Genomic DNA, 27770 nt, shown 5'->3' with positions numbered 1-27770 from the left:
GTAAATAAAATTTATTAGTAATTATGATCTGTATTATATTAATAATAATTATATCCTATCGGTATATTATTATTAGTGTAATTTTGTTATGGTACAAAATATCGTTGACAATTTATGCTTATTTTATCATGTTTAGATATCCTATCGATATTAAAATTTTGATAATATAAGTTTTTATTTATTATTGTATTTCTGATATAAGATCATAATGAGCTAGAGTTTTATTAAGGAAATATTTGGCTGGTATATGTGGAATCATTTTCTATATTACATAATTGTTCACTTAATGATTCCTTATTTGACCTTAACAGCCTCCTTTCCTAACTCTGTCAAAACTCTGAATGGGACCAATTATGAGGACTGGAAAGAGTCTCTCGACCTTTATCTTGCTATAGCCAATCTTGACTTGGCTCTAAGAACTGAAAAACCTGGCGCTATTACTGATGAGTCTACTGAAGCTCAGAGGACTTTTTATGAAAAATGGGAGCACTCTAATAGAGTGTGCCTTAAGGTAATATCTTACACTATGGAAAAATCTATAAGATAAAGCATACCAGAAAGTGAGAGTGCAAAAGATTACTTAAAGTCTGTTGGTGAGAAGTTCACTCGTTTTGATAAGGCTAAGAAGTGTGAGTATCTCTCTTTGTTTGACAAAACTAAGTATGATGGTGTTAGTGGTGTGCGTGAGCATATTATGAAGTTGATTCACTATTATAATAAGCTGAAAACTCTCAAAGTTGAAATTGGTGAAAGTACTCTAATCTGGAGGGTTCTTGAGTCTCTACCTCCCCAATTTGATGTTATGAGGACCTCATATAATACTCAGAAAGTTGAATGGACAGTGGATGAGATGATAGCCATTGTAACTCAAGAGGAAGATTCTATGAAAAATGCAAAAGCTCAAAGTGTTCAGTTTATCGCTTCTACCTCAGGAACAAAGGATTTCAAGAAAAATTTCCGCAAGGGAAAACATCACTTTGATGATAAGAAAGTAAAAAGGACAACACAACATTTGGAGCCTAGAGATAAGTCTTTTAAGAGGAAATTCTTTAAGGGAGAATGCAAGTACTGCAAGAAGTATGGACATAAGGCTGATGATTGTTTTATCTTGAAGAAGAAACTTGAAAAGCAAGGTACACTCCTAGCTCTAGCTTGTTTTGAGTAAAATATAGTAGATGTTCCTTCCAACACTTGGTGGTTGGACTCAGGTGCCACTATTCATGTCGTGAATTCTCTGCAGGGGTTCAAAAGCCTGAGGAAACCAAGTGATGTTGAGGCGAAGGTCATTGTGGGAGACGGAGCTAGAGTACCAGTGATGGAGATAGGAGTTGTTTCTTTGTTTTTACCTTCAGGACACATTTTGATTTTAAATGATGCAGTTTATGTACCTTCAATGAGAAGGAATTTGATTTCTATTTCAGCTTTGGATAAATGTGGCTACTCTTTTGTTTTTGGTAATGGAAAACTTGATGTTTGTTTTAATTCCACTGTTGTTGGTTCTGGGAATTTGTGTGATGGTTTGTATATGCTAAATGTGAATGAGATGTCTGTTAATTCTGTTGTTGGGACTAAGCGCAATAGGAAGGATGAGTGTTCTTCGATGCTATGGCATAGACGGTTAGGGCACATTTCTAGGCCTCGTATTGAAAGATTAATTAAGGAGGGTATTCTTCCTAATCTTGACTTCGCTGATTTTGACACTTGCGTTGATTGTCTCAAAGGAAAGTTCACTGCCAAAAGGAGGAATACAAAAGCGAATAGATGTGAAGATGTGTTGCAATTGATTCACACAGACATGTGTGGACCTATTACACCCAATGCTATGGGTGGATATAAGTACTTTATCACTTCCATAGATGACTTCTCCAGATTTGGATGGATAGAACTTCTCCAAGACAAGTCTAGTTCTTTGGATGCCTTCAAATCTTTTAAGTCTGCCATTGAATTGAAATCAGGAAAGAAGGTTAAATGTGTGAGATCTGATAGAGGAGGAGAATATTATGGTAGATATGATGAGACTGGAAGAAATCCTGGACCGTTTGCTAGATTCCTAGATGAATGTGGGATTGAGGCTCAATACACTATGCCAGGAACTCCTCAGCAGAACGGAGTTGCAGAGAGGCGTAATCGAACACTTATGGACATGGTGAGATGCATGATGAGCCATTCTTCATTGCCTGATTTTCTTTGGGGTGATGCTTTGAAGACTGCTGTCTACATTCTTAATCAGGTGCCTAGTAAATCAGTGTTGAAGACTCCTTATGAACTATTAACAGGTAGAAAGCCAAGTTTGAGACATTTTCATGTTTGGGGTTGTAAGGCTGAAGTCAAACATTATAACCCTCAACAGAAGAAACTTGATATGAAGACTATTAGTGGTTTCTTCATCGGATACACTATTGGGTCTAGAGGTTGCAGATTTTATTGTCCTTCTCATTCTACGCGAGTCATTGAATCTGATAGAGCGATTTTCTTTGAGGATGATTTGGATAGTGGAGTCTCTACGCCACGACCAGTTACCCTTGAAGAAGATCGTACTTTTCTTCCTATACCAATTTTTACTTTTCCTAATGAGGTTGTGATTCCGGCTATTCAAAATAATGATCAAGTTGTGACACCACATGCAGATGAACATGAACAAGCTGATATTCTAGAGCCTGTAGTTGTTGCTGAACCAAATAACAATGTTGAAGTAGTTTAATTGAGACGATCTCAAAGAGCTCGCAAGCCTTCAATATCAAATGACTTTGTTGTGTATCTCCAAGAGCATGAGTTTGATATTCATGATGATGATGATCCTACCACCTTTAATGAAGCAATTTCTTGTTCTCATGCTTCTGATTGGCTGAATGCTATGCATGATGAATTAAATTCTATGTCTCATAATGGTGTTTGGGATCTCACAGAGTTACCAGCTGATTCCAAGGCTATTGGATGCAAATGGGTTTTCAAAACTAAACGTAATCCAGATGGTAAGATTGATAGATACAAAGCCAGACTGGTGGCAAAGGGTTATAGTCAAAGAGAAGGGATTGATTACAAAGAGACTTTCTCACCTGTCTCTACCAAAGACGCCTTTCGAGTTGTTATGGCTTTGGTTGCACAATTTAATTTGGAACTTCACCAGATGGATGTGAAGACAGCCTTTTTGAATGGAGAACTTGTTGAAGATGTTTACATGATTCAGCCTGAAGGTTTTATTGAAGCAGGAAAAGAGAAGTTAGTACGTAAACTGAAGAAATCCATCTATGGATTAAAACAAGCATCTAGACAATGGTATTTAAAGTTTGATCAAGTTGTCACTTCTTTTGGTTTCAATGAAAATGCTTCAGATCAGTGCATTTATTTAAAGATCAGTGGGAGAGATTTTATAATCTTAGTCTTGTATGTCGACGATATCCTTCTTGCTAGCAGTAGTGTTAGTCTTTTGAATGAGACAAGAATGATGTTAAGTAACCACTTTGATATGAAGGACCTAGGTGATGCTTCTGTTGTTTTAGGCATCCAAATTTTTCGCGATAGGTCACGTGGTATTCTTGGTTTGTCTCAAAAAGGATATATTGAAATGATCCTTAAGCGATTTAATATGCAATCTTGCTCTCCGTGCACTGTGCCTGTCCAAAAGGGTGATAAGCTCTCTAAATCTGAATGTCCTCAAAATGATAAAGAAACTTCTGAAATGGAAAGGGTCCCATATTCTTCCGCTGTTGGCAGTTTGATGTATGCTCAAGTTTGTACTCGTCCCGATATTGCATATGCAGTTAATGTTTTAGGGAGATACTTGAGTAACCCAGGTTTGGGTCATTGGAAAGCCGTTAAAAAGGTCATGCGATATTTGCAGGGAACCAAAGATTACATGTTGACCTATAAGAAGTCTGATCAACTTCAGGTCATTGGTTATTCTGATTCTGATTTTGCGGGTTGCCCTAACGACCGAAAGTCTACCTCCGGCTTGATTTTTATGATGGCAGGAGGAGCTATTTCGTGGAAGAGTGTTAAACAGACTCTTATAGCTACCTCAACCATGGAGGCAGAATATGTAGCTTGCTATGAAGCTACTTGTCAAGCTATGTGGCTGAAGAACTTAATCTCTCGCTTCAAAGTTGTTGAAAGCATATCTAGGCCACTTGTGATATATTGTGACAATTCTGCTGCTGTACATTTCTCTCAGAACACTAAGAGTTCTTCCCGCTCAAAGCATTTTGATATTAAGTATCTATTTGTCAGAGAGAAAATTCTTGAATTTCAGACTCGAATTGAGCATCTTGCCACAGAGAACATGCTGGCAGATCCACTGACCAAAGGCTTAACTGTTGGAGTTTTTCAAAGGCATGCAACCAACATGGGTGTAGTTAAGTCATTTGATATTTTGGATTAGTGGGAGTCTGATTGTTATATTTAAATTATTGTAATGAGATATGTATAAGATGACGTCAATTTAATAATCATATCTCTTATAGCATTTCAGATGCTTGGACCATTATTGGATTACAAACTTAATTATATTATGTTAATCCATATTCATTATTGTTATGTGGGATGTGAGTATTTGACATGCATGATTTTTTTCCCTATCGGATACAATATCTATATTGTTGAATTGTGTTTTCTCACACTGTTTTGATGATAAATTGATAATTATTATATTTTAGTAATTAATTAAAGTCATCCAAGTGGGAGAATGTTAAATTTTATGGATTTACTTTAATTAATTATTAAATAAAATATAATTATAATATCAATTATTATTTTATTAGATAAAATGAATAATATATTGGGCTTAATTGTTGAATGACCCGTGATGGGTTGGGCCATTTTTTTGTTTAGCCTGCTGAGAGGTCCCTTCCCTCACCTGGTGGTTATATATTCTGACTATCCCATTAGGTCAGATATCAAGCCGTCGTACCATCAGAAAGAGGGCAGTAGATTCTCAGTTTATTTTTCTACTAGTGCAAATGGATTCAACCTTAACAGGTACATGTTTATAGCAATATTCATATAATGATATGCCTTACAATTATATCTATGATTTTGATTATATTATTAATATTTAACATGGTAGTGATCCACTGCAACATCAGCATTGCTGAAATCACCTTGCCTATAACAAATGTGAGGTGATAATGATCAACGACCATTTAAGCATCTCGTCTATTTTTGTATAAACTTTATCATATACCATACAATTTATTTATGTAAGCGATTCAAAAAAGTATGCAAGAAATGTTACCAGAAGTATGAGAAAAGGTATCCCACACAGATGGACCCCTTCCATCTTCTTTCATAGCACCTTCACACTAAACAGTACACACAACACAAGTTTATTTCTTAGCAGTTAATTAGTTAATCGGAAATTGAGAAGTGAAAGTAACCTGAAAAGCTGAAGAGGCAGTGCCAAATACAAAGCCATTTGGAAAATCTGCTCTACTAATATCCGCCGATAAACATAAATGAATATGTAATAATATTTTTATGATCACTGATAATACTGGAACGACAATGCTTCTAAAGGCCATCAAATTTAGTTAGGAGAATGGTGAGTGAAATGGGAAAATATGAGCATAGTATATATAGGAACTGTTGTGAAAAACGATGTCAAGAACAAAGTATAATAGGTAATTAGGGAAGATAAGAAGAACACAAGAATTGATTATAACTGCTATTCTTTTACTTTCTCTTAAAACAAGATTACAAGTTTACAAGAATAACAAATAACCTCTCTCACCCTAAATTAGGATTTGCAGCTTAGCAATGATGAGAGACTAATGTGCTATTTATAATAAAACCTAACATACTAACTAATGGGCTTTTTCAGCAAGGCCCATTACACAAACCAACTTAATAAACAAGCTAACTTAACAAATTAGAGTTTAAACACTAAAACCTAATTTAACATGCTAACAACCCTAGCATCTCTGACATCTGCATAGACCCATCTTCGACTACAGCATGCACACTTCGACACCAGCATGTGAACAACCTTCGACTTCATGCTTAACTCTGTCGAACTGTCGAACCAAGAAGCTACCGTTCGATCATACTAGAGTTCGATCCAATATCTCACAAATCTCCACCTTGGATCTAACTCTACTACATCAAGGGAACAAACTAGCTTTCTTCATGCATCTTTATCAACTGCATACAGTGGGAAAACTTGCAACCCGGCAATGTCTTGGTGATCATATCAGCAGCATTGTCTTCAGTCGAAACCTTCAGCACTTGGACTTCTCCACGCTCGATTACTCCTCTGACGAAATGCATCCTTATATCAATGTGCTTAGTTCGCTCATGATAGGCTGAATTCTTTGACAGGTGTATTGCACTTTGACTATCACATTTAACAGTGATACCTTGACCTTGAAGTTTCAGCTCCTTCGCAAAACCTTTAAGCCACAATGCTTCTTTCACAGCTTCAGTTAGGGCAATATACTCCGCTTCAGTGGTTGATAGAGCAACAACCTTCTGAAGTGTTGCTTTCCAACTAATTGCAGTGCCAAACATAGTGAAAACATATCCAGAAATAGATTTTCTAGAATCCATACAACTTACATAATTAGAGTCGACATATCCTTCTATTACTGCTTTACTATCTTCACCCAAGGCTCCACCATAAATTAGGACTCTGTTCAGAGACCCATTTATGTACCTTAAAATCCACTTCAATGCTTGCCAGTGAGCCTTTCCAGGATTCGCCATGTACCTGCTTACAAGACTTACTGCATATGCTATGCCGGGTCTAGTACATACCATAGCATACATCAAAGAACCAACTATATTAGCATATGAGATGCTATTCATATAGGCCCTTTCGACATCAGTACTGGGACACTGATCAATACTCAGCTTGAATTGAGGGTTTGTTGGAGTCACAACTGGCTTCGAATTCGACATACCAAACTTTTCGAGAATCTTCCGTAGATATGCCTCTTGAGATAAGCATAACTTCAGCTTCTTTCTATCTCTTCGAATGTCAATTCCAAGAATCCTGGAAGCAGCTCCCAGATCCTTCATATCAAACTCCTTATTGAGTTCAGCCTTCACCCTCGTCACATCTTCAACATTGTTGCTTGCTATGAGAATATCATCCACATAAAGCAACAAAATAACAAATGAATTACCAGGTCGAAATCTGAAGTAAACGCAGTGGTCGAACTGACTTCTAATGAAACTTATGCGTGCCATGAACTTATCGAATCTCCTATTCCACTGCCGAGGAGATTGTTTCAGCCCATACAAAGATCTCTTTAACTTGCACACACACTCTTCCTTCCCCTTTTCGACATACCCTTCAGGTTGCCTCATCAGGATCGTTTCATCTAGATCACCATACAAGAACGCAGTCTTCACATCCATCTGTTCCAGTTCAAGATCGAACTGTGCCACCATGGCAAGCAACATTCGAATGGACCTATGCTTCACAACAGGAGAAAACACGTCATTGAAGTCGACACCTTCTTTCTGAGTGAAACCCCTTGCAACTAACCTTGCCTTGTATCTTTTCGACGTCACTCCTTCAATACCTTCCTTAACTTTGAAAATCCATTTACAGCTGACTAACCTTGCCCCAGCAGGTTTCTTGATCAGTTCCCAAGTATGATTATCATGAAGAGATTTCATCTCATCATCCATGGCCTTCAGCCATTCAGTCTTATTTCGACTCCTCATAACTTCCTTGTAGTCTCTAGGTTCTTCGTCTAGAACCTCACTTGCAGAGATTAAGGCAAAAGCTATAAGATATGCATACCCAAGTCTCTGAGGTGCCTTGATGACTCTTCTCGACCTATCTCTCGACAATAGGTAGTCATCCTCAGTTTCCTCAACTTCCTTAGCATCTTCTGTTTCTTCTTCGACTTCATCAAGGATATGCAATTCAGCAAAAACATGCTCCACCTCAACAGGAATCTCTACCTGTTCCAGCTCTTCGTCAGATGTTTCTATACTTCGACCAACATCATCAATTTTCTTAAAAGCCATTTCAGCTTCATTGAAAACTACATCTCGATTGGTGATACACCTCCTGTGACCTGGCTCTAGGCACCATAGCCTATAAGCTTTGACTCCTTCAGGGTATCCCATAAACATGTATTTCAGAGCTCTAGGTTCGACCTTGTCTTGCCTAATGTGAGCATAGGCTACACAACCAAATACTCTCAGTTTGTCGAGATCTGGTGGATGTCCCAACCAAACTTCTTCAGGTGTCTTCATATCTAACGCTGTCGAAGGACATCTGTTTATCAGATATGTTGTTGTCGAAACAGCCTTAGCCCAGAACACCTTCTTTAACCCCGCACTAGTCAACATGCATCTGACTCTCTCCAAAATAGTTCGATTATACCTTTCAGCCAAACCATTTTGCTGTGGAGTACCTGCAGTAGTTCTGTGCCTTGCAATACCAGAGGCAACACAAAAACTGTCGAATGCCTCATTGAAAAATTCAAGGCCATTGTCGATTCTCAACCTCTTGACCTTTCTGCCAGTCTGATTTTCAACCAGAGTCTTCCAACTTTTGAAATTCTCAAAAATTTCATCCTTAGTCTTCTGGATGAATACCCATAATTTTCTGGAATAATCATCTACTATGGATAGAAAATACCTTGCTCCTGAATGTCATGGACACCTTGCAGGCCCCCAAAGATCAGCATGGATGTAATCAAGGGATCCATGTGTTCTTTGTTTGCCTATGTTGAACTTCACTCTGCAAGATTTTTCAAGTACACAGGGTTCACAAAAATTCAGCTTTTCGACTTTGTCTCCACCAAGCAGATTTTGTTTCCCTAATTCGACCAGACCCCTTTCACTGACATGGCCCAATCTCATGTGCCAGATTTCTGTCTTCGACAAAGGTTTCGTGGATGCAACATTTGTCGAACCACTTACAACTTCAGCCTCAAGGGTATACAAGCCTTGTTTCTTCACGCCTCTCAAGACTTCCTTCGAACCATTCATGACTCTTAGGATACTTTTCTCTCGGAAAACATATCCTTTCTTGTCGAATTCACCAAGAGAAAGTAGATTTCTCTTCAAATTAGGAACATACCAGACTTCAGTCAACAACCTTATTGATTCATCATGGAGTTTGAACCTCACAGATCCAACACCTGCAATCTTGCAAGTCTTGTTGTTTCCCAGCAATACTGATCCACCATCTTGATCACATAATTCCTCGAACAAGTCTTTGTTTGGAGTTATGTGCCAAGTGCAACTTGAATCGATAATCCACTCTCTTCTCGAGTCACTGCTTGAAACCACAAGAACATCAGATGATTCAAAATTATCTTGAACAATGGCTGCATTGCCATTATCCTTACCTCCACGATCTTTCAGGCGTTCAGGGCACACATTTCTTGTGTGACCCTCCTTCTTACAATGATAGCATCGAATGCCAGATGCTTCGCCACTGTAAGACTTCGACTGGCTTTTGCCCTTCTTCTTGTCAAACTTACCATCCTTTCGTAAGAGTTTTCCTTTAACGGCCAAACCTTCGCCAACAGTCGAAGGTTTATGCTCCTTTCGTTCGTTCAAGTCCTTAGAATACAGGGCTGATTGAACTTCTTCAAAGGTCAGGGACTCCCTTCCATACAGTAGAGTTTCTTTGAAGTGAGCATGTGATCGAGGCAAAGAACACAATAGTAACAGCGCTTGATCTTCACCATCGATCTTCACATCAATATTTTCAAGATCAAGAATCAGCTTGTTGAACATATCCAACTGCTCAGCCAACACTTTGTCTTCAATCATCTTGAACGAATACAAAGCTTGCTTCAAGTAGAGTCGATTTACCAGCGATTTGGTCATATACAAACTTTCAAGTTTCACCCATAACCCTGATGTCGTCGTCTCCTTTGATACCTGCCAGAGAACCTTATCACCAAGGCTCAACAAAATTGCGCTGTGTGCTTTCTCGATCATATTCGTCTTCTCCGCTGCCGTCAATTCTGCATTCATGGCTGCCTCTCCCTTCAACGCTTCCAAGCAACCCTGCTGAACCAGTAGGGCTTTCATCTTTAAGCGCCACAGACCGAAATCATTCACTCCGGTGAACTTTTCAATCTCATACTTTGTTGAAGGCATCTTCTCCACGCTCACCGCACCAATTTGTTGTGAAAAACGATGTCAAGAACAAAGTATAATAGGTAATTAGGGAAGATAAGAAGAACACAAGAATTGGTTATAACTGCTATTTTTTTACTTTCTCTTAAAACAAGATTACAAGTTTACAAGAATAACAAATAACCTCTCTCACCCTAAATTAGGATTTGCAGCTTAGCAATGATGAGAGACTAGTATGCTATTTATAATAAAACCTAACATACTAACTAATGAGCTTTTTCAGCAAGGCCCATTACACAAGCCAACTTAATAAACAAGCTAACTTAACAAATTAGGGTTTAAACACTAAAACCTAATTTAACATGCTAACAACCCTAGCATCTTCGACATCTGCATGCTAGACCCATCTTCGACTACAACATGCACACTTCGACACTAGCATGTGAACAACCTTCGACTTCATGCTTAACTCTGTCGAACTGTCGAACCAAGAAGCTACCCTTCGACCATACTAGAGTTCGATTCAATATCTCACAGGAACGAAATGGCAGAACAAAGAGGGAGAAACTATAACAATACACTTCCACCTCATTCGCATGAATTCACGACTATTGCTTTTGCAATGTACTATATCATTATCCTATTATAAACTTGATGTGGCTACAAAACAAATCTTAGTTAGTATTTTAGAAACTCGCTTTGCACGGAAACATACATTTTACTCTATCAATTAATAAGCTATACGGTTTGAAAAAAAAACATAGTTGCGGACACGATGCATTGGTTTATCCAAAAATATAAATAAAAAAATAGTCCTCATATAACAGGACTCGTTATAGGTTCTGGCAGAAACTAATCAAATGAAAAAGGCAAAGAATTTGAAGGGGATTTAATAGTTTCTCTCTTTATCAATCATTAGTTAGTTTACTCATTTTTTTACAATAATTCCACAATCAATCAAATTATGCTATGTGTTTTCACTTTTAGTTTATGTCATTCATTTACCTAATCACAAGATCCGGCTCAACCCGTTTAGAGGCATAAAGCAAATTTTAAAAAGAGACATTTAAAATATATTTAAAAATAATAATTTTGTGGTTGCTAAGAGTTAAACCTAAGACCAAAAGACAAAGAAATCTATTCTCTCCGGCCTTATTTATAAGCAAAAATTCTTTTCGTAAGTTCATTGAATAATGAATGTATCTGGTCTTTTATGTAGACTGGATACATTAATTATTCAATAAACCTAAAAAAGAATTTTTACTTATAAATAAGGTCGGAGGAAGTATGTTTTAGTAACTCAACCATGATAATATATATGACTAATGTATCATTATATAATTTTATAACTGAATAAAAAAAATTAAAATCTTCTTAAAGCCCAAATTTTTGAGGCCTAAAGCCCTAGCCTATGATTAATCTTTGTCAAAATATAGATTCTAAGATTAATCTATGGTTGTTATTTAATATAGTCTTACTATGATAAGGTGTTTCACACCATTTGTTATGCTAGCAAGCCATTGATAGAAGTTTTGGTATGTCAATATTGTGAATTGTTTGGTGAGTAGATATTGTGAATTAAATGTTAAGTTGTTGGAGTTAGCTAAAATTCGTACATATGATAATGGTTCTGATATGATGACTAAAGCATTATCAAGAGAGAACTTTTAAGCTTGTTGTGATATCGCCCGTTTGAAGATTTCCTCCGCATAATTGTGAGAAGGAGATTTGTTGGGATTGAGCTCCATTTCTATGTGGAGAAAGACCCAAATTTGAATAGCTCATTTGTTTCACCTATTTAAGTGGAAATGGTCAATTTAGGTTTGATAAAGATACATAAAAAATAAGAATTCAAAAGAGAGAAAAGAGAAGAGAAACCTATTCCCTTTTTTCTGTAACCAGACTCATTAAATCGACGATCTCCAATTCGTTAACCGTCGGATCAACCTCAAATTTGGAGGTTAAGTTCGCAACACCTGTATCTAACTTTTAACAGTTCAATATTAGTTTTATTTTCTAGAGATAAATTAATTTCTTTTGTTTTGCAATAGTTATAGAAAAAGTGAAGCATTCCTCATGTAATTCATGAAATGCATTTTGTAATTCCTCAAATGAATAAGTATCATAATCAATAACTTCTATTTTATCATCGGAATGATGTGATGTCATCATTGTTTTGATTGCATGATCTTCATCTGAAGAAGAACTTATTTCATTCTCATCCCATGCTACATATACTTTCCTTGGCCTTTTGTCTTTCTTGTTTTTGACGTATTTAATCTTCTTTTCAAGTGTAGGACATTCACTATTAACATGTCCTCTTTCTCCACATTCAAAGCATGTAATCTTCTTTGTTGGTGCTTCTTTTTAAATGATCTCATGTTTCCTTTAGTTTCCTAAGAACTTTTCAAACTTTTTCACTAGAGAGTCATCTTCATCACTAGTGGACTCATCCTCTTGATTGATATCATGATATTTTACTCTAGCCTTTAAGGAAAGACTTTTTGAATTCTTTATTTCATCTTCATGACTTTCTAATTTTTCAAGTTTTATCTCATGCTCTTGAAGTTTTCCGAAAAGTGTTGATGAAGACATCTTGGAGAGGCTTTTCTTTTTAGATATGGTCGTTACTTTCGTTTGTCATTTCCTGGTTAAAGATTTAAGAATTATAAGATTAAATTCATCATTATTAAAACTCTTATAGGTAGGCATTAGTGAATGAAAAAATTTAACGATGATAAAGTTAAAGTGAGCGCTGCAAACTTGTATGAAAGTCTCATAATGACATCCATTCAAAATCAACTCAAGTTTATAGCTCTCACTTCATCTTCATCCTCCTTTCATTTTTGATACTATTATGACACAAATACGTTTCTGAAACATTTTATGAGTTGTTATGTTGTTTTTATTATTAATAAAAGTTGTATGTTCGGTCAAAAAAAGTTGTATGTTGTTTAAGGTTTATTGTTGATGAATGTTGTTGTTAATGTTTGCTGAAAAGATGAGTTTATTATATCTTATGTGGTTTAAGTGTTTTTTCAACACCTTATAAAATATATAACTTTTCGGATTGCATTAGAAAGCTATAATACGATAGATAAAGTTATGTTAGACAACAAATTACACGTTCAATTCTAGACAAGAGTTCTTCAGGCCATTATCTGTATTTCACTCTTTAACATTTAGAACTTGGTTTAATGCTTTTTGTTCTTCAATCTCCCCTTCCTCCACCTCTATTTTTGTTTGCAAAGTAAATAATATGTTTCAAAATGAACTAGAGGTGAAGGAAGGGGGTTGAAGATTTAGGAGCATTAAATCAAGTTCTAACAATTAAAGAGCAAAATATGGACAAGGAGTTGAATAAATCTTGTTTAGCATTGAACGTGTAACTTGTTCTTCTAATATAACTTAATTTGTCATATTATTATGTTCTAGACCAGATTGAAAGATTATATGTTTGGTGAGCATTGGTGAAATAAGCATTCCACATGATTTATAATAAACTCAGTGTATATATCACAACGGTTACTTAAACAACTGTTGCTAAATGTTATGCATTAAAGAATATCACAATAGTTGTTCGAATTAACCATAATGACACTACAAGAAAAGTGGTCATTAGCCACGTGAAGTAGTGACGTGATTATCATGTGGCTAAAATAAGGCAGTTGCGACGTGATAATCACGTCACTATTTTTTTTATTAATAAAATAATGAAAATAACATCACATTAGTTGGGCGTCATAATTTTTTATAACAAAAATATTTGCGAAGTGTAAAACACGCCGCTAAAGTAAAATTAAAATAAAAAATTTAAAAAGGCGCAACTTTCAGAGAGTGGGAAGTTTGAAATTTGAAAAAAAAAAGTTGTGACATGTTATACACGTCGCAATAATTAAAGGTAAAAAGAACCTGAACGGATTTGGCGTGGTACACATACTTCGTGAATGGATATAAATTTCACACTCATACATGGACTGAAGGGAAAAGACCATAAACAATGGTGTTTTTGTGAAAGAAGTTACAGATGGTGGTGAAGATGACTTCTATGGTTTTGTTAAACATATATACGAGTTGGTGTACAATTACTTGGACTCGAAAAATAAAGTTGTCTTGTTTTATTGTGAATGGTATGATCCAACTAGATGCACAAAAATAGATAAGACATATGGTACTGTTGAGATTCAAATGGACCGGAGGTACAAAGAGTATGACCCTTTCATAATGTCACATATTGTTAGGCAAGTTTATTATGTTCCTTATCCTTCATTTGTGCCACGTAAACGAGGATGGTGTGTTGTAATAAAAACAAAATCAATTGGTCATATTGAAACTCACGATCTAGTGGAAGATCTTGCTTACTAAGTTGATGAAGTGGAACAAATTAATGATGTGATTGCAGATGAACAAACTACAAGTTTGTCTGATACAATGGTTGAGGGGCATCTAGTTGATTCGTCTATATTGTTGGTTGATAATAATGTGGATGAAGAGTATGGAGATTTTGGATCTGAGGACAATATTACATCAGATGATGAGAATGATATGGATGACGAGCATGAAGATTTAGAATAATGTGTTAATGAATAATGTGTTAATGAAGATTTTGTAATTATACTTAATGAACCATGTATTGAATGTATTAATGAATATGTGTTGTTGAGAACGTATTTTTGTAATTTTAATTAATGATCCATCTATTGAATATATTTATATTAATTGTGTATTCTCTATAAATAGGTAAAATGCAACCCCGACTTGAAAAAGGTAAGGGTGTGAGTGATAATGGTAAGAAGAGGTCCCAACGCCCACGAGTAGTAGTATGTCAGTCACCTCAATCGGCCATGTGTCCTCCTCCGCACAGTCAGGTGTATCCTATGTCCATGGCCAGTACTCAGGCTTTTATGTCACTATTCTCCTCTCCGTTTCCATCTGATAGCCTGTCTTTTCTTAGCCCACCTATACCACCACCTGGTTATCCATTCATGCAGACACAGATGCCCCCATCCTTCCAGCAGACACAGATGCCCCAATCCTTCCAGCAGACACATGTGCCCTCATCATTCCGGCAAACCGGAGGATCTAGTTTTCCACCGCCCATACAGACTAGTCGCACTCCACCTCCCTCACATGTGCCCCCATCCTTCCAGCAGACGGAGGATCTAGTTTTCCACCGCCCATACAAACTGGCTGCACCCCACATCCCCACATGTGCCCCCATCATTACAGGAGACCGGAGGATCTAGTTTTCCACTGTCCACACAGGATGATGATCAGGTGGAGGATGAGGATGCTGATGCAGATGGGAGCGATCTTCGAGGGGATGATGATCCGAGCCAGATTCATATCATTGAGGGGAGATTTTTCATTTGGCCCGAAGGAAGCTCGTAAGTTTCTTATTTATCAATTTGTATTTAAGTATAACTTTCCATTTTTAATAACTTTATAATTAATGCTAATTCAATTAATTTTGTTTAGATTCATGCCGAGTCGAACTGCTGTCAAAGTTATAAGTTATATAATTCACCAGAATTATAAAACATTTCTAAAGACTTTTAAAGATGTTAAGGGCGATGATAGAGAACATTGGTTTAAGCAATTTCATGTATACTTAATTTATTGTTTAAGTTATTGTTATTTAAATGACTTTTTCATTAGAGTTATCTAACTTTTATTTTAATGTCATACAACATTGCAGGAAAAATGTGTGTGGGAACCAATGAAAGAGAGGCGGATTAAAAATTATTATTATGGCAGAACTTCAAGACGACTTTCTGACATGCTACGACGTGTTAGAAAGCGTTGGGAACTTCATGGCATCCGTCCCAGTTGGATAGGATAGGAAATCTTTCAGAAACTTCTTTAATATTAGGAGAGTGATGAGTTTCTAGCTAAATCTGAAAATGCAAAGAAGATGAGAGCATCTGAAAAAGGGGTTGCCTTAATGCTATTGGAAGTATAAGCACTGCTGAGCATCTTCGACGCCTGGTAATAATTATTACCACTTTTTAAAGTTATAATTTTATTTAATAATAGATATTATTAATTATAGTTAGTTTTATTATTTAGGCTAAGAATTGAATAAACCTGATTGCAAGGACTCAGACAAAGAAAACAGGAGGTTTTGTTGACGAGCGTACACAAAAAGCTATGGTAAGTTATTTAATTTACGTTGTTCATATTTTTTAATTTATTGGCAACTTTTGTGTTGTGATTTTCATGTGGCATGTGAGAAGTTGTGGCGTGAAAATCATGTGGCAACTAAATTTGCGGCTTAAAAATCACATGGCTATTTTTCATATATTATTTAAGTCAATTTAATTTTATTTAAATTATATTTAACTTAAATTTTTGTTTGTATGTGTAGGATGATTATTAGACATTGCTTGTACGATTTTTGAATATTAATCCTCAATATACTCCAAGACTGGGAGAGCCGCTTCATCCTGATGTGGATATTTATCTTTGGAGTGAAGTCATTGCCGACAAGAGGCCTAACGGGTGTTTTTTGGTGGTGGAAATTTGGCAGGCACCTTGAGACCAGATGATAGAACTCTATATCAAAGAGTTATTGACGGTGAAGGAGGTTCACGTCCCGTAACTTTGACACCTGAACAGCGAGAAACCGTAAGACAATTGGCGATAAATGAGGCGAGACGCGATGCGGCGGAACGTGAAGCGGCTTTAAAGGCCCAAATGAAGGTAATGCAGAGTGAGCATCAGCGGCAAATGGAGGTCATGGCGAAGAGACAATATGATATGGAGGCCCAAATGCGGCAATTTATGCAATCGTTTGGTGGAAACCAAAATGTGGATGGTTATGCGTCGACTGATTAGGAGGACGGAAATGATGATGAGTTTCCCGACCCGGACTGATTGATGATTTAATTTAGTTTTTATTTTGTTGTTACTTTTGATTTTGAATTTGTGTAAAATATTAATCAATTTATAATTATATTTAGTAATATTTATTTTATAATTTTAGTTTATTAATTTAAATATTTTAGTATATTTAGTTTATTAATTTAATTTATATATTTTAATATATTTAGTTTATTAATTTAATTTATCAATTTTAATATATTTAATTTAGTAATTTAATATATATATATATATATATATATATATATATATATATATATATATATATATATATATATATATAGATTTGATAAAAATTTAAAAAAAAATATTAGTGACGTGATTTACATGTCACTAAATAGTGACATGGAAATCACGTCGCAACCAATAAACACACATAACAATTTTTATTTAATAATTGTAATAATTAGTGACGCGATTTACATGTCACTAATTAGTGACATGTAAAACACGTCGCAATTGAAGATTCCCTTTCTGCTCCATGCCTGCTACGCTTGCTCTGACTTAAGCTGTGTAAATATCTGGTCCAAATTTAGTGACGTGATTTTCACTTCACTAAATAGTGAGGGGAAAATCAGGTCACTACTGAGTTGCCACCTTGCCTCCTGCGGCGTAATGTTTTACGTCGCAAATTTTGGTTTGTGATGTGTTTTTTCTATTTGTGGCGTGATTTTTTCACGTCACTAATAAGCTTTTTTTTTTGGTAGTGTGATAGGTAGCACACTACTTGATTTATAATCACGGTTGCACGGCCATGGTGGAAAACATCATATATATACAAGCACCCCTTACCTCACAACGGTTGATCAGGCCTTGTGGTATCCCTTTTCCAACCGTTGTAAAATGGCTTTTATGTAGTAGTGTTTCTAGATGAGTTTGAAAAGTCTATCCAATAATGAATTCATGATGAGAATGATAATGTGTTAGTGTTGCCATATTATAAAGATGATAATAATAGGGAACATGAAGTCTTTTGGGATGGTAAGATAGCTACATGTAGTTGCAAGCTATTTGAATTTTAGGGGATATTGTGTCGCCACATTCTTAATATTTTTCTTCATAAAAATTGTTATGAAATTTCTTCTAACTACTTACCATCACGGTGGCGACTTCAAACATCACACGAAGATGATGAAGTAGTCAAGAATCAAATAATGGATTGCAACGATGAAGTTGATTCACAATAAATTGTTTGTTGTCCTTTAATTTTCAAAACAAAAGAAATATGTTGATGAAATATCAAAGACCATAATAATAATAATAATAATAACAATAATAATAATAATAATAATAATAATAAGGGTTAAATAAGTTTTTAGTCCCTGTAAATATGGCACTTTCCAGTTTTAGTCCCTACAAAAATTTCCTTCGAACTTTGGTCCCTGTAAGTTTTTCCGTCCCCATTAAGAGTCCCTCCCGTTAGATTCCACTAACGGAGGGTGACGTGTAACGCATACGTGGATATTATTTCTTTCTGATTCGCCAGCGTGGAAATGATAAGGGTAAACTCTCTTAAACAAAATCTCACCCACAGATTAACTCTTTCTTTTTCACTCAAGCTCTCCTCTTTTCAACTGCAAACCCTAGATAAATCTTCTCTCTTCCAACATCCATCGTGGTCCCAACAACCCAGACAAGAAGAATCTTTGTGGTCCTAATACGAAGCATCTTGTGGTCCTAATACGAAGCATCTTGTGGTCCCAAAACGAAGCATAGTGGAGCTGAGTCGTTCGTTCTCTTTTGCATGGACCAGGTATGTGAATGGTTCATCTTTCTTAGACTTTTTGCTATTTTCTAATGATAGTGGTTGCTAAACAAACATTAACTACTATAGGACAAAGATTTTGATTATTTAGTCGTATCTGTTGAGTACAGCATATGTACTTTATCTGTCGTTTTTTGTTGCCCTAGTTAGAAAATGAATTAAGTATTGTGTTGCCCTAGTTAGAAAATGAATTAAGTATTGTGTTGCCCTAACAGGAAATGTCTAAGTTTAAAGTTATTTTCTACACAAGGGGCAAGTTTGTAAAAGACCCTGAACTGAAATACGATGGTGGGGACATGTATGCTTTTAGAGGTCAAGATAGTGACTATTGGTCTTTCTTTGAGGCCTGTGATTTAGTTAAGAGTATTGACCCTGAATTTGATTTTGAGATGGTTAAGATGTGGTGGAAATATGAAGCAGGATCATTTGAAGCTGATTTAAATCCATTCAGAGATGATGGAGATTCTGCTGAGTTGGCTGCTTATGCTATTGGTCATGGAACTGAAGTTGAGATATATTGTGAGCCAAAACCAAATGAAGGAGAGCTGACTTTTATGGAATCTGTTAGGCAAAAAGGGAAGGGTAAGTCTTGTGCATCAGAGAAGGAACCATTACATGAATGCAGTGGAGATTCAAGTGATGAGAGTATCAAGGATGTACACTTTGATGACAGTGAGGAAGAAAGGATGAATGGGTTTGAAGATGACTTTGAGGAACTAGTGGGTGTAGGTAAAACTAGTGAAGTTAGGAGTCCACCTGTTACAAACAATGCTGTCCCTAATGAAACAGACAATAACATATTTATTACAGATGAGATGGGCAAGGCACATGTAATTGAGGAGGAATACATGACAGATGAATTGGACAGTGGAGCTGATGATGATAGTGGTGATGACAGACCATGTGTTATAAGGTTCAATGCAGAAGAATCTTTCACAAAAGATTTTGTTTTTAAAGTTGGAATGGAGTTTCGTTCACTTAAGCAGTTTAAAGATGTTATACTAGAGCACAATGTTCTTAATGGGAGGGAAGTTAAGTTTGTAAAGAATGATGCCAATAGATGTAGGGTTGTATGTAAGGATAAGGAGAAGTGTGATTACACTGTGCTATGTAGTAGAGTCCTAACATCCACTACTTTTAGGATTAAAACCTTGTATTCTAAGCACAGGTGTGGAAGACAGTTCTTTAATAGATGTGCTAAAGCTGATTGGGTGGCTAAGGTCATTGTTGATGGGTTGAAGAACAACACAAAGATGAAGTTGAATGATGTGGTGGCAGATGTTAGGCTTAGATATGCAACAGAAATTCCAGGTTGTAGGGCATTCAAGGCAAGGCAGATTGCTAGACAGATTGTGGAAGGTGACTCTAGTAAGCAATTCAACCTCCTTTGGTCTTATGGTGCTGAGTTAAGAAGGGCATCCCCAGGGAATACATTCAAACTCAATACAACATGTTCTGGTGAAGGGTTAAATCCAAGATTTGAGAAGTGTTATATGTGTTTTGATGGGACTAAGATGGCATTAAAAAAAGCATGTAGACCTTTCATTTGATTGGATGGATGTCACTTGAAGCATAAATATGGTGGAATTCTGCTCATTGCTGTAGGAAGAGATCCAAATGATCAGTACTTGCCAATTGCATTTGCAGTTGTAGAAAATGAATCAAAAGACACTTGGAGCTGGTTCATGAAGTTGTTGTTGGAAGATATTGGTGATGGAAGATGGTGTTTTATCTCTGACCAGCAAAAGGTACAATATTTATGTTGTTTACTTAAAATTCAAAGTATTTATGTTATACAATATTTACTTAAAAGTATTTGTATTTGTTTCAGGGTATGGTCAATGTGTTTGATGAGGAGTATCCTTCCTTTGAGCATAGATTCTGTTTAAGGCATCTTTATGCTAACTTCAAAAAGAAGTTTGGTGGAGGGACATTGTTTAGGGATCTAATGATGGCTGCTGCTAAGGCAACTTATTATGAGGCACATGAGGCAAAGATGCTCATGATCAAGGAAGCAAATGTGGATGCTTATGAGTGGCTGCAGGCAATCCCCAAACACAAGTGGTGTAAGCATGCATTTCCTTTCTACTCAAAATGCAAATGCTGTTCCTGATTCAGTTCCTGAAAAGGATGATGTCCAAGCTGATATCCCTATGCAAGATGATGTTCTAGTTCCTGATTCTGTTCCTGAAAAGGCTGATGTACAAGCTGATATCCCTGTGCAAGATGATGACCCTGTTCAAGATGATGTTCAATATGCTGTCCCTGTTCAAGATGATGTTCAAGATGCTGTCCCTGTACAAGATGATGTTCAAGATGCTCCCAATACTGACATCAATGATTCACAGTCGTCTCTTAAAAAGTATTGTGGTATAGATGCTGAAACATTGGCTAAGATTCTTGATGATGATGAAATTCTAGATGTTCAACCATTGAATGTTGACACATCTCCTGTGAAAAGAACAGTCAGAACTTTTGTTGGTAAAGCTCCAAAGGTGGTCAAGAAAACTTCCAAATCCACTGCTTCTTCTTCATCCAGGCCAACATGTTCAGAACCTGTAAGTCTTATTTGGACATTTCACACTTTTTTAAATGACTGATTCATATAGATTAACTGTATTTGTTCATTATTACTAGGTCAAAAAACCAATCCAGAAGCCTAAGCCCAAGAAGATTGTTGATATGGGTGTTCAAAAAAGGCAGAGTGACAGACTTAGGACCATAAAAACAAAGAATATACCTGGCCCTGGAAAGAAGCCTGATGACCCTTTGGTCATTTATGAAGATGAAGCAACCTCAGACCAATCCAAGGGTGGGAAGCAGTCAGAAGATTGGGAGGCCATTTGCAAAAGGATGACTCAGTAGGATGACTTAGTGATACCATGTTGTTTAGTTTGAATGAACTCAGTAGGAAAAATGTTATGTTTGTAATGTTAGTGAGGCTAGTCCTCTAACTATTTTCATGTTACTGCAATCTGCCTTGTGTTTTATGAACATATGTATCAAACCTAATGGTATGTCAATGGTTTTTTGTGCAAATTTTGGAGACCAATTATAAGTCATTAGTAAGTGACTTTATATGACAATTACTGATCAAATTTTATGGTCAAATATATGTGTTTTAGACAAATATATGTCAACTGGTGTAAACAAAAACAGATTACAATTGAATGAGAATAACTGATACAACACTGATACAACATTAATACATATTGGCCATAAAAAACACACTGATACAACAAAACATTACATCCAACTCAGATTAACAAACATTACATTTAACTAATTCAACAATTAACAAACTCAGATTTCGTACCAACAACATTACATCCAAAATGAACATTCCAAACACTGATTCAACAATTACATTTCCATAGAAAATACAAATTGACTAATACAGACACAACAATACACCAAGTCTTCATCTTTCCATACACAACATCTGACTTTATCTTCACCTTCAATTTCTTGTTCTTCTTCTGTGAAATTTCGTACAACTCTCTCATAGTTTCAAGAGAAATTGATACCTCCTTCATCTTGCTCTCATGATCTGACATTTCGTGAACACCGGTTCGTTGAGCAATATCATCATCCCATATAAATAAGTTACAAGTTTCATCACCTTGCCAAAATGGACATCTCCAAAACAGGCGCCCTTTGTTAGCTCCATTCTTACAGTAATACGAAGTCATACGAGCATCACACGCACATCTCCTACCTGGACGTGTACTCACACTTGATGAAGATGTTGGCTTCGTTCTCCTAGACGAAGATGACATCGTGAGATTGCAAGCGACGTATTCAATTGAGCGACTAACTCAAACGAAGCAAGAGAAGGAAGCCAAAGAAGGGGATTGTGAAATTTGAGAATGTGGAGATGAAGAAGGAAGCTGCAGAAGAAAAAGCTGCTGAAGAAATTAGGGTTAAAGTTTTTTCACGATCCCCTTATGTCTAAACACAATTGTCCTACATGTCACCAATAAAAACAGCTGTAAAAAAAAAATTCACACCTTTGGCATGACACGTCACCCTCCGTTAGTGGAATCTAACGGGAGGGACTCTTAATGGGGACGGAAAAACTTACAGGGACCAAAGTTCGAAGGAAATTTTTGTAGGGACTAAAACTGAAAAGTGTCATATTTACAGGGACCTCATACATATTTAACTTTAATAATAATAATAATAATAATAATAATAATAATAATAATAATAATAATAATAATAATAATAATAATAATTATAAGTATTTTAATTGGATAGTTGGCATGAAAAAGACATCTGAAAATAGCATTGCTATTTACAGTATTCAGCTTTCACCTACGCGTTGTCATTCCGTTCCATTATTATACTATTTTCTTCTGCCATTTCGTCTCCTATATATACTGTGCGCATATTTGCCAATCTCTTTCACTTACCATCTTCCTAATTAAATTTGATGGCTTTTAGAAGTATTGTTGTTCCAGTATTAATATTATTAGAGATTCAGATATGTTTATCCGCAGAGATTAGCAGGGAAGATTTTCCAAATGGTTTTGTATTTGGCACTGCCTCTTCAGCATTTCAGGTTACTTTAATTTCTCATTAATTAATTAACTGCTAATTAATACAAATGTCCTAAGCTCATAATTAAATTTTGATTTTCAACTCACATTTGATTTAACTGGTGTTGTGTGTACTGCGTAGTATGAAGGAGCAGTGAAAGAAGATGGAAGGGGTCCATCTGTGTGGGATACCTTTTCTCATACTTTTGGTAACATTTCTTGCATACTTCATTTTCCTCATTGATCATTTCTGTGTAATTATTATTATTTGTATGGTTGCTGATCATCATCACCTAACATTTGTTACAGGCAAGGTAATAGATTTCAGCAATGCTGATGTTGCAGTGGATCACTACCACCGATACCAAGTAACTCACTTAATCACACTTCAGTACTATACAGTTATGTTAGTTGAATTACTATGCATCTTAGCTCTTATTTGGATAAATAGGAAGACATTCAACTCATGAAGGACTTGGGAATGGATGCGTATAGATTTTCTATTTCTTGGTCTCGGATTTTTCCTGGTAAGCAACTTTCAAACTTGAAATTTTTTATTGTTTTTGTTCAGTTAGGGAACCAGAAGTTTAAGGTGAAGTGATGGAATAGATTTTTAGTGCGGCGGAGCAAGGTTCCGGTACGGTGGAGAGAGGTGGATTTGCAAAATTAGCACTCTCAAGTGAATAAATGAGTTACAGAAGAGTAGAGAGTAAGTTACAATTATAACATACATCAGGTCTTGCGTGGGATACCTTATATACGAGATACGGTTAGAGATTCCTTATGCTTTCCGGTGTGGAACACGAGAATCGTTAAATAATATCTAAGGATGAATGACCGTCCGTGGTGTGGATCAAGTACGGGTCTCGTGGATGCACTGTACTTTCAATACCTTATGACTTTGGACGCATGACTGAACCTCCTTGTCACCGGGCCTCTAGCCGGCAGAACAATATTCTTCTTAAAGTTTTTTTTATTGGTTCTAGCTATTTTGAAAGGTTATCTAAAACCAATAACATTTCATGTGTTAGATGGATCTGGTGCGATCAATCAGGCTGGAATTGACCATTATAATAAACTCATCAACGCGTTACTGGCAAAAGGTAGCTCTCGTTATCCCTATGCAATTGTTTCATTTGATCAATCTATGTATATGCATGCTTCTGATAGCTTGATCGATAACATTTGTAGGAATCGAACCTTATGTGACACTCTACCACTGGGACCTACCTCAAGCCTTGGAAGACAAGTATAAGGGCTGGCTCAGCACTGAGATCGTGTATAGAATATTACAAATTACTTTTAACATGATATGAAAGTACTCTTATGATTCTGGAAATAAAATTGAAAACAACACTTGTATGATTTATGTGTAATTGTGTATTACAGAAAGGACTTTGCAACTTTTGCTGAGACGTGTTTTCAGAAATTTGGGGACAGGGTGAAGCACTGGATTACATTTAATGAGCCACATACATTTGCTATACAAGGATATGACGTCGGTTTACAAGCGCCTGGACGATGCTCTATTCTCCTTCACCTATTATGTAGGGCAGGGAACTCTGCCACCGAACCTTACATTGTTGCTCATAATGTCCTACTCTCTCATGCATCAGTAGCAGATATTTATAGGAAAAAGTATAAGGTAAAGTTACCGATTTTTTTAGCACTTCAATTCAGAGAGAGATGGATTTTATTGTGGGTGTTATAAAGTTTCCATCCTATAAAGTTTCCTACTACTAATAACTCAGTTATTCAACAGAATATACAGGGCGGATCACTTGGGATAGCTTTTGATGTCATTTGGTTCGAGCCTGCCACAAACACTAAAGAAGACATTGAAGCAGCACAGCGAGCTCAAGATTTTCAGCTAGGCTGGTAAGTTATCCTAGATTGAAATTCACATATCTACTATTGAAAATCAATCATTGATATAAAGACTAATTACCTCATGCTTACATTTGAAGTTAAGGTTTAAGAAAGTGATAATAAATCAATCTGATTGATAAATGTCTTAATGATAGGTTTCTGGATCCTTTGATGTTTGGAGATTATCCAAGTTCAATGAGAAGCCGAGTAGGGAACAGGCTGCCAAAATTCTCTCCATCTGAAGCTGCTCTCGTTAAGGGTTCATTAGATTTTGTTGGAATCAATCATTACACCACATTTTATGCAAGAAAAGATTCCACTAATGTTATTGGAATTTTGCTCAATGATGCCATTGCAGACTCCGGTACCATTACCCTCCGTAAGTTTCATACCAAACATCAAAAAATCATAAACTTTGTCAAAGTGATTTATAATTTATCGGTTTGCGACTAAGTATTTATTTCCTTTTCTTTCTTTTTCAGCATTCAATGGCACTAACGTTTTTGTAGAAAGGGTAAGTTTTACATCATAATGTAATGTAATTTATTGTTATCATAATCAATTATAATCAACTATCTTATATTAACCACATATCGCGTCAATGGCTTAGTTTAACTAATCTATATAAATTCTGAATTGCAGGCAAATTCAATATGGTTATATATTGTGCCACAAAGTATGAGAACCTTAATGAACTACATCAAACACAAGTATGGGAATCCTCCTGTCTTTATCACGGAAAATGGTAATCTTCAAACTCTCATGATGTCTCGAAGTCTGTAATAATTACATAGTCGATACTAGGTGTGTATGATAAAGTATAAATTGTTTTTGGTAATCGTTTCACAGGGATGGATGATCCAAATAGTAGACTTATTTCGATGGAGGAAGCTTTGAAGGATGAGAAACGGATTCGATACTACAGTGGCTATTTATCTTATCTACAAAAAGCTATTAAGTATGTAATAAGTTAATTATCTTCATGATCAGTTTTTTAAGTTAACAAGTTAATTAATGAAGTATTGATTTGGCTAACTGCAGAGATGATGGTTGCAATGTGAAGGGATATTTTGCTTGGTCATTGCTGGATAATTGGGAATGGGCAGCTGGATACACTTCAAGATTTGGTCTGTATTTTGTTGACTACAATGACAACTTGAAGAGATATCCGAAACAATCTGTACAATGGTTCAAGAACTTTTTGAAACCAGCTAAATAGTTGTGAGAATATAGGATTGTATTTCAAATAACAGTGTTTATATTTCATTTGGGAGAGTTGGTGTTGGAGAAATCGGTCGGATCTCCTGGTGTTTGTGTCGGTCGGAGAGAGGCGTTGAGTGGGTGTGGCTCAGTGGCTGTGATTTTGGGTATCTGTGGCAGTGTTCTATTGTGAGTTAATAATCCTTTGGAGCGGTTGCCGTGGAGGTTATGGTTTGGCTACCATAAAGTTTGTGAGTTTTATTAGTGTCCTGCTGGGTTCTTTGTAGGGTATGCTGGTTGTGGATTTAGTTAGCTTTTGTATGTGAGATTTGATATTGTCTGGGAGCACTTTTGATTAGATTTTTTAATAATGTTTTAAAAATCGGACCAGTTTCATAAACCGGTGATGTAATTATATTTTAATCTATTTTAATTTATTCGGGAGTCAACACGAGAGGCTTTTTATATTTGGGATACATTTTCGTAAGAAACACACAACATATTCACCACAAACCTTAAAGTGATAGTTGTGTGAGTTACCTTACTTATAAAGTGCTAAATATTCTATTTTCTAATCAACTTGAGACTTTTTCTTTACACTTATTCTTAACTGATATTTCACTTTTTCACCTGACGAGATCTCATTTATATTTATTACAATTTATTAGTTAATTAGAGTCAAATACTCATGCACATGAACTTTATTCAAGATCTCTATTTATTCACGTCATTTTTAAAACATGCAACAGTCTCATCTAGGACAAGGTTATTACATAATTTAGAGTAATTCCAGTTATATATATATATATATATATATATATATATATATATATATATATATATATATATATATATATATATATATATATATATATATATATATATATATATATATATATATATATATATATATATATTGCAGGAGTCTTATTTTCAATATTTATCAACGATCTAAAGTCTTTTTTTTTTTAATTTTGAAATGGTGCTAATAATAGATTAAATTGATTATTTATATTTTTCTATATAAAAGCGGTATCCTTATCCTCCATATGTGTATCCTTATCCTCCATCTGTAATTAATTTAGTCTTAATAATTCAATGAATGACGATGCATTCAGTTTATTTTTCTCTAGTTAATAAATATATCATGAATACATTAGTAAAGATTAATTCAATGAATAATTATAATTTATTTTAAAATTAAAAAATTGAATTTTTTAAATTATGTCTTCTCCTACAATAGTTACCATTTACAAATAAATTATTCTCGAAATAGTTAAGAGATTAATGATCCATCTCAAATGAATACACTTGTAAAATTATTTCTCTGACAACTAATCAATAGTGACAACTAATCAATAGCACGTATCAAATTATTTTATAATGTAAGTGTATATCCATTGCACTCGTAAACTATTGACAAAGGATTTTTCAAAATGTGAATGAATGAAATATAGGTAAAT

The 27770-nt window shown here is 35.6% G+C and overlaps 1 protein-coding gene across 1 annotated transcript; it reads left to right on the top strand.

The window, feature by feature from the left end:
• Positions 1 to 23035: 23035 nt before the first annotated feature.
• Positions 23036 to 26755, top strand: LOC131602480 (beta-glucosidase 40-like). Its single transcript, XM_058874605.1, has 13 exons — positions 23036 to 23261; positions 23381 to 23447; positions 23548 to 23606; positions 23690 to 23765; positions 24270 to 24341; positions 24430 to 24517; positions 24628 to 24883; positions 25001 to 25116; positions 25263 to 25486; positions 25590 to 25621; positions 25750 to 25852; positions 25957 to 26065; positions 26149 to 26755. The coding sequence occupies exons 1-13, from the start codon at positions 23133 to 23135 to the stop codon at positions 26324 to 26326; spliced, it is 1509 nt and encodes a 502-aa protein (XP_058730588.1). The 5' UTR covers positions 23036 to 23132; the 3' UTR covers positions 26327 to 26755.
• Positions 26756 to 27770: the final 1015 nt, after the last annotated feature.

This window comes from Vicia villosa, linkage group LG5 (genome assembly GCF_029867415.1).
Source record: "Vicia villosa cultivar HV-30 ecotype Madison, WI linkage group LG5, Vvil1.0, whole genome shotgun sequence".
NCBI classification, from domain to species: Eukaryota; Viridiplantae; Streptophyta; class Magnoliopsida; order Fabales; family Fabaceae; genus Vicia; species Vicia villosa.
The sequence above is the reverse complement of the archived record's forward strand: the minus strand, read 5'-3'. Positions and strand labels throughout refer to the sequence as shown.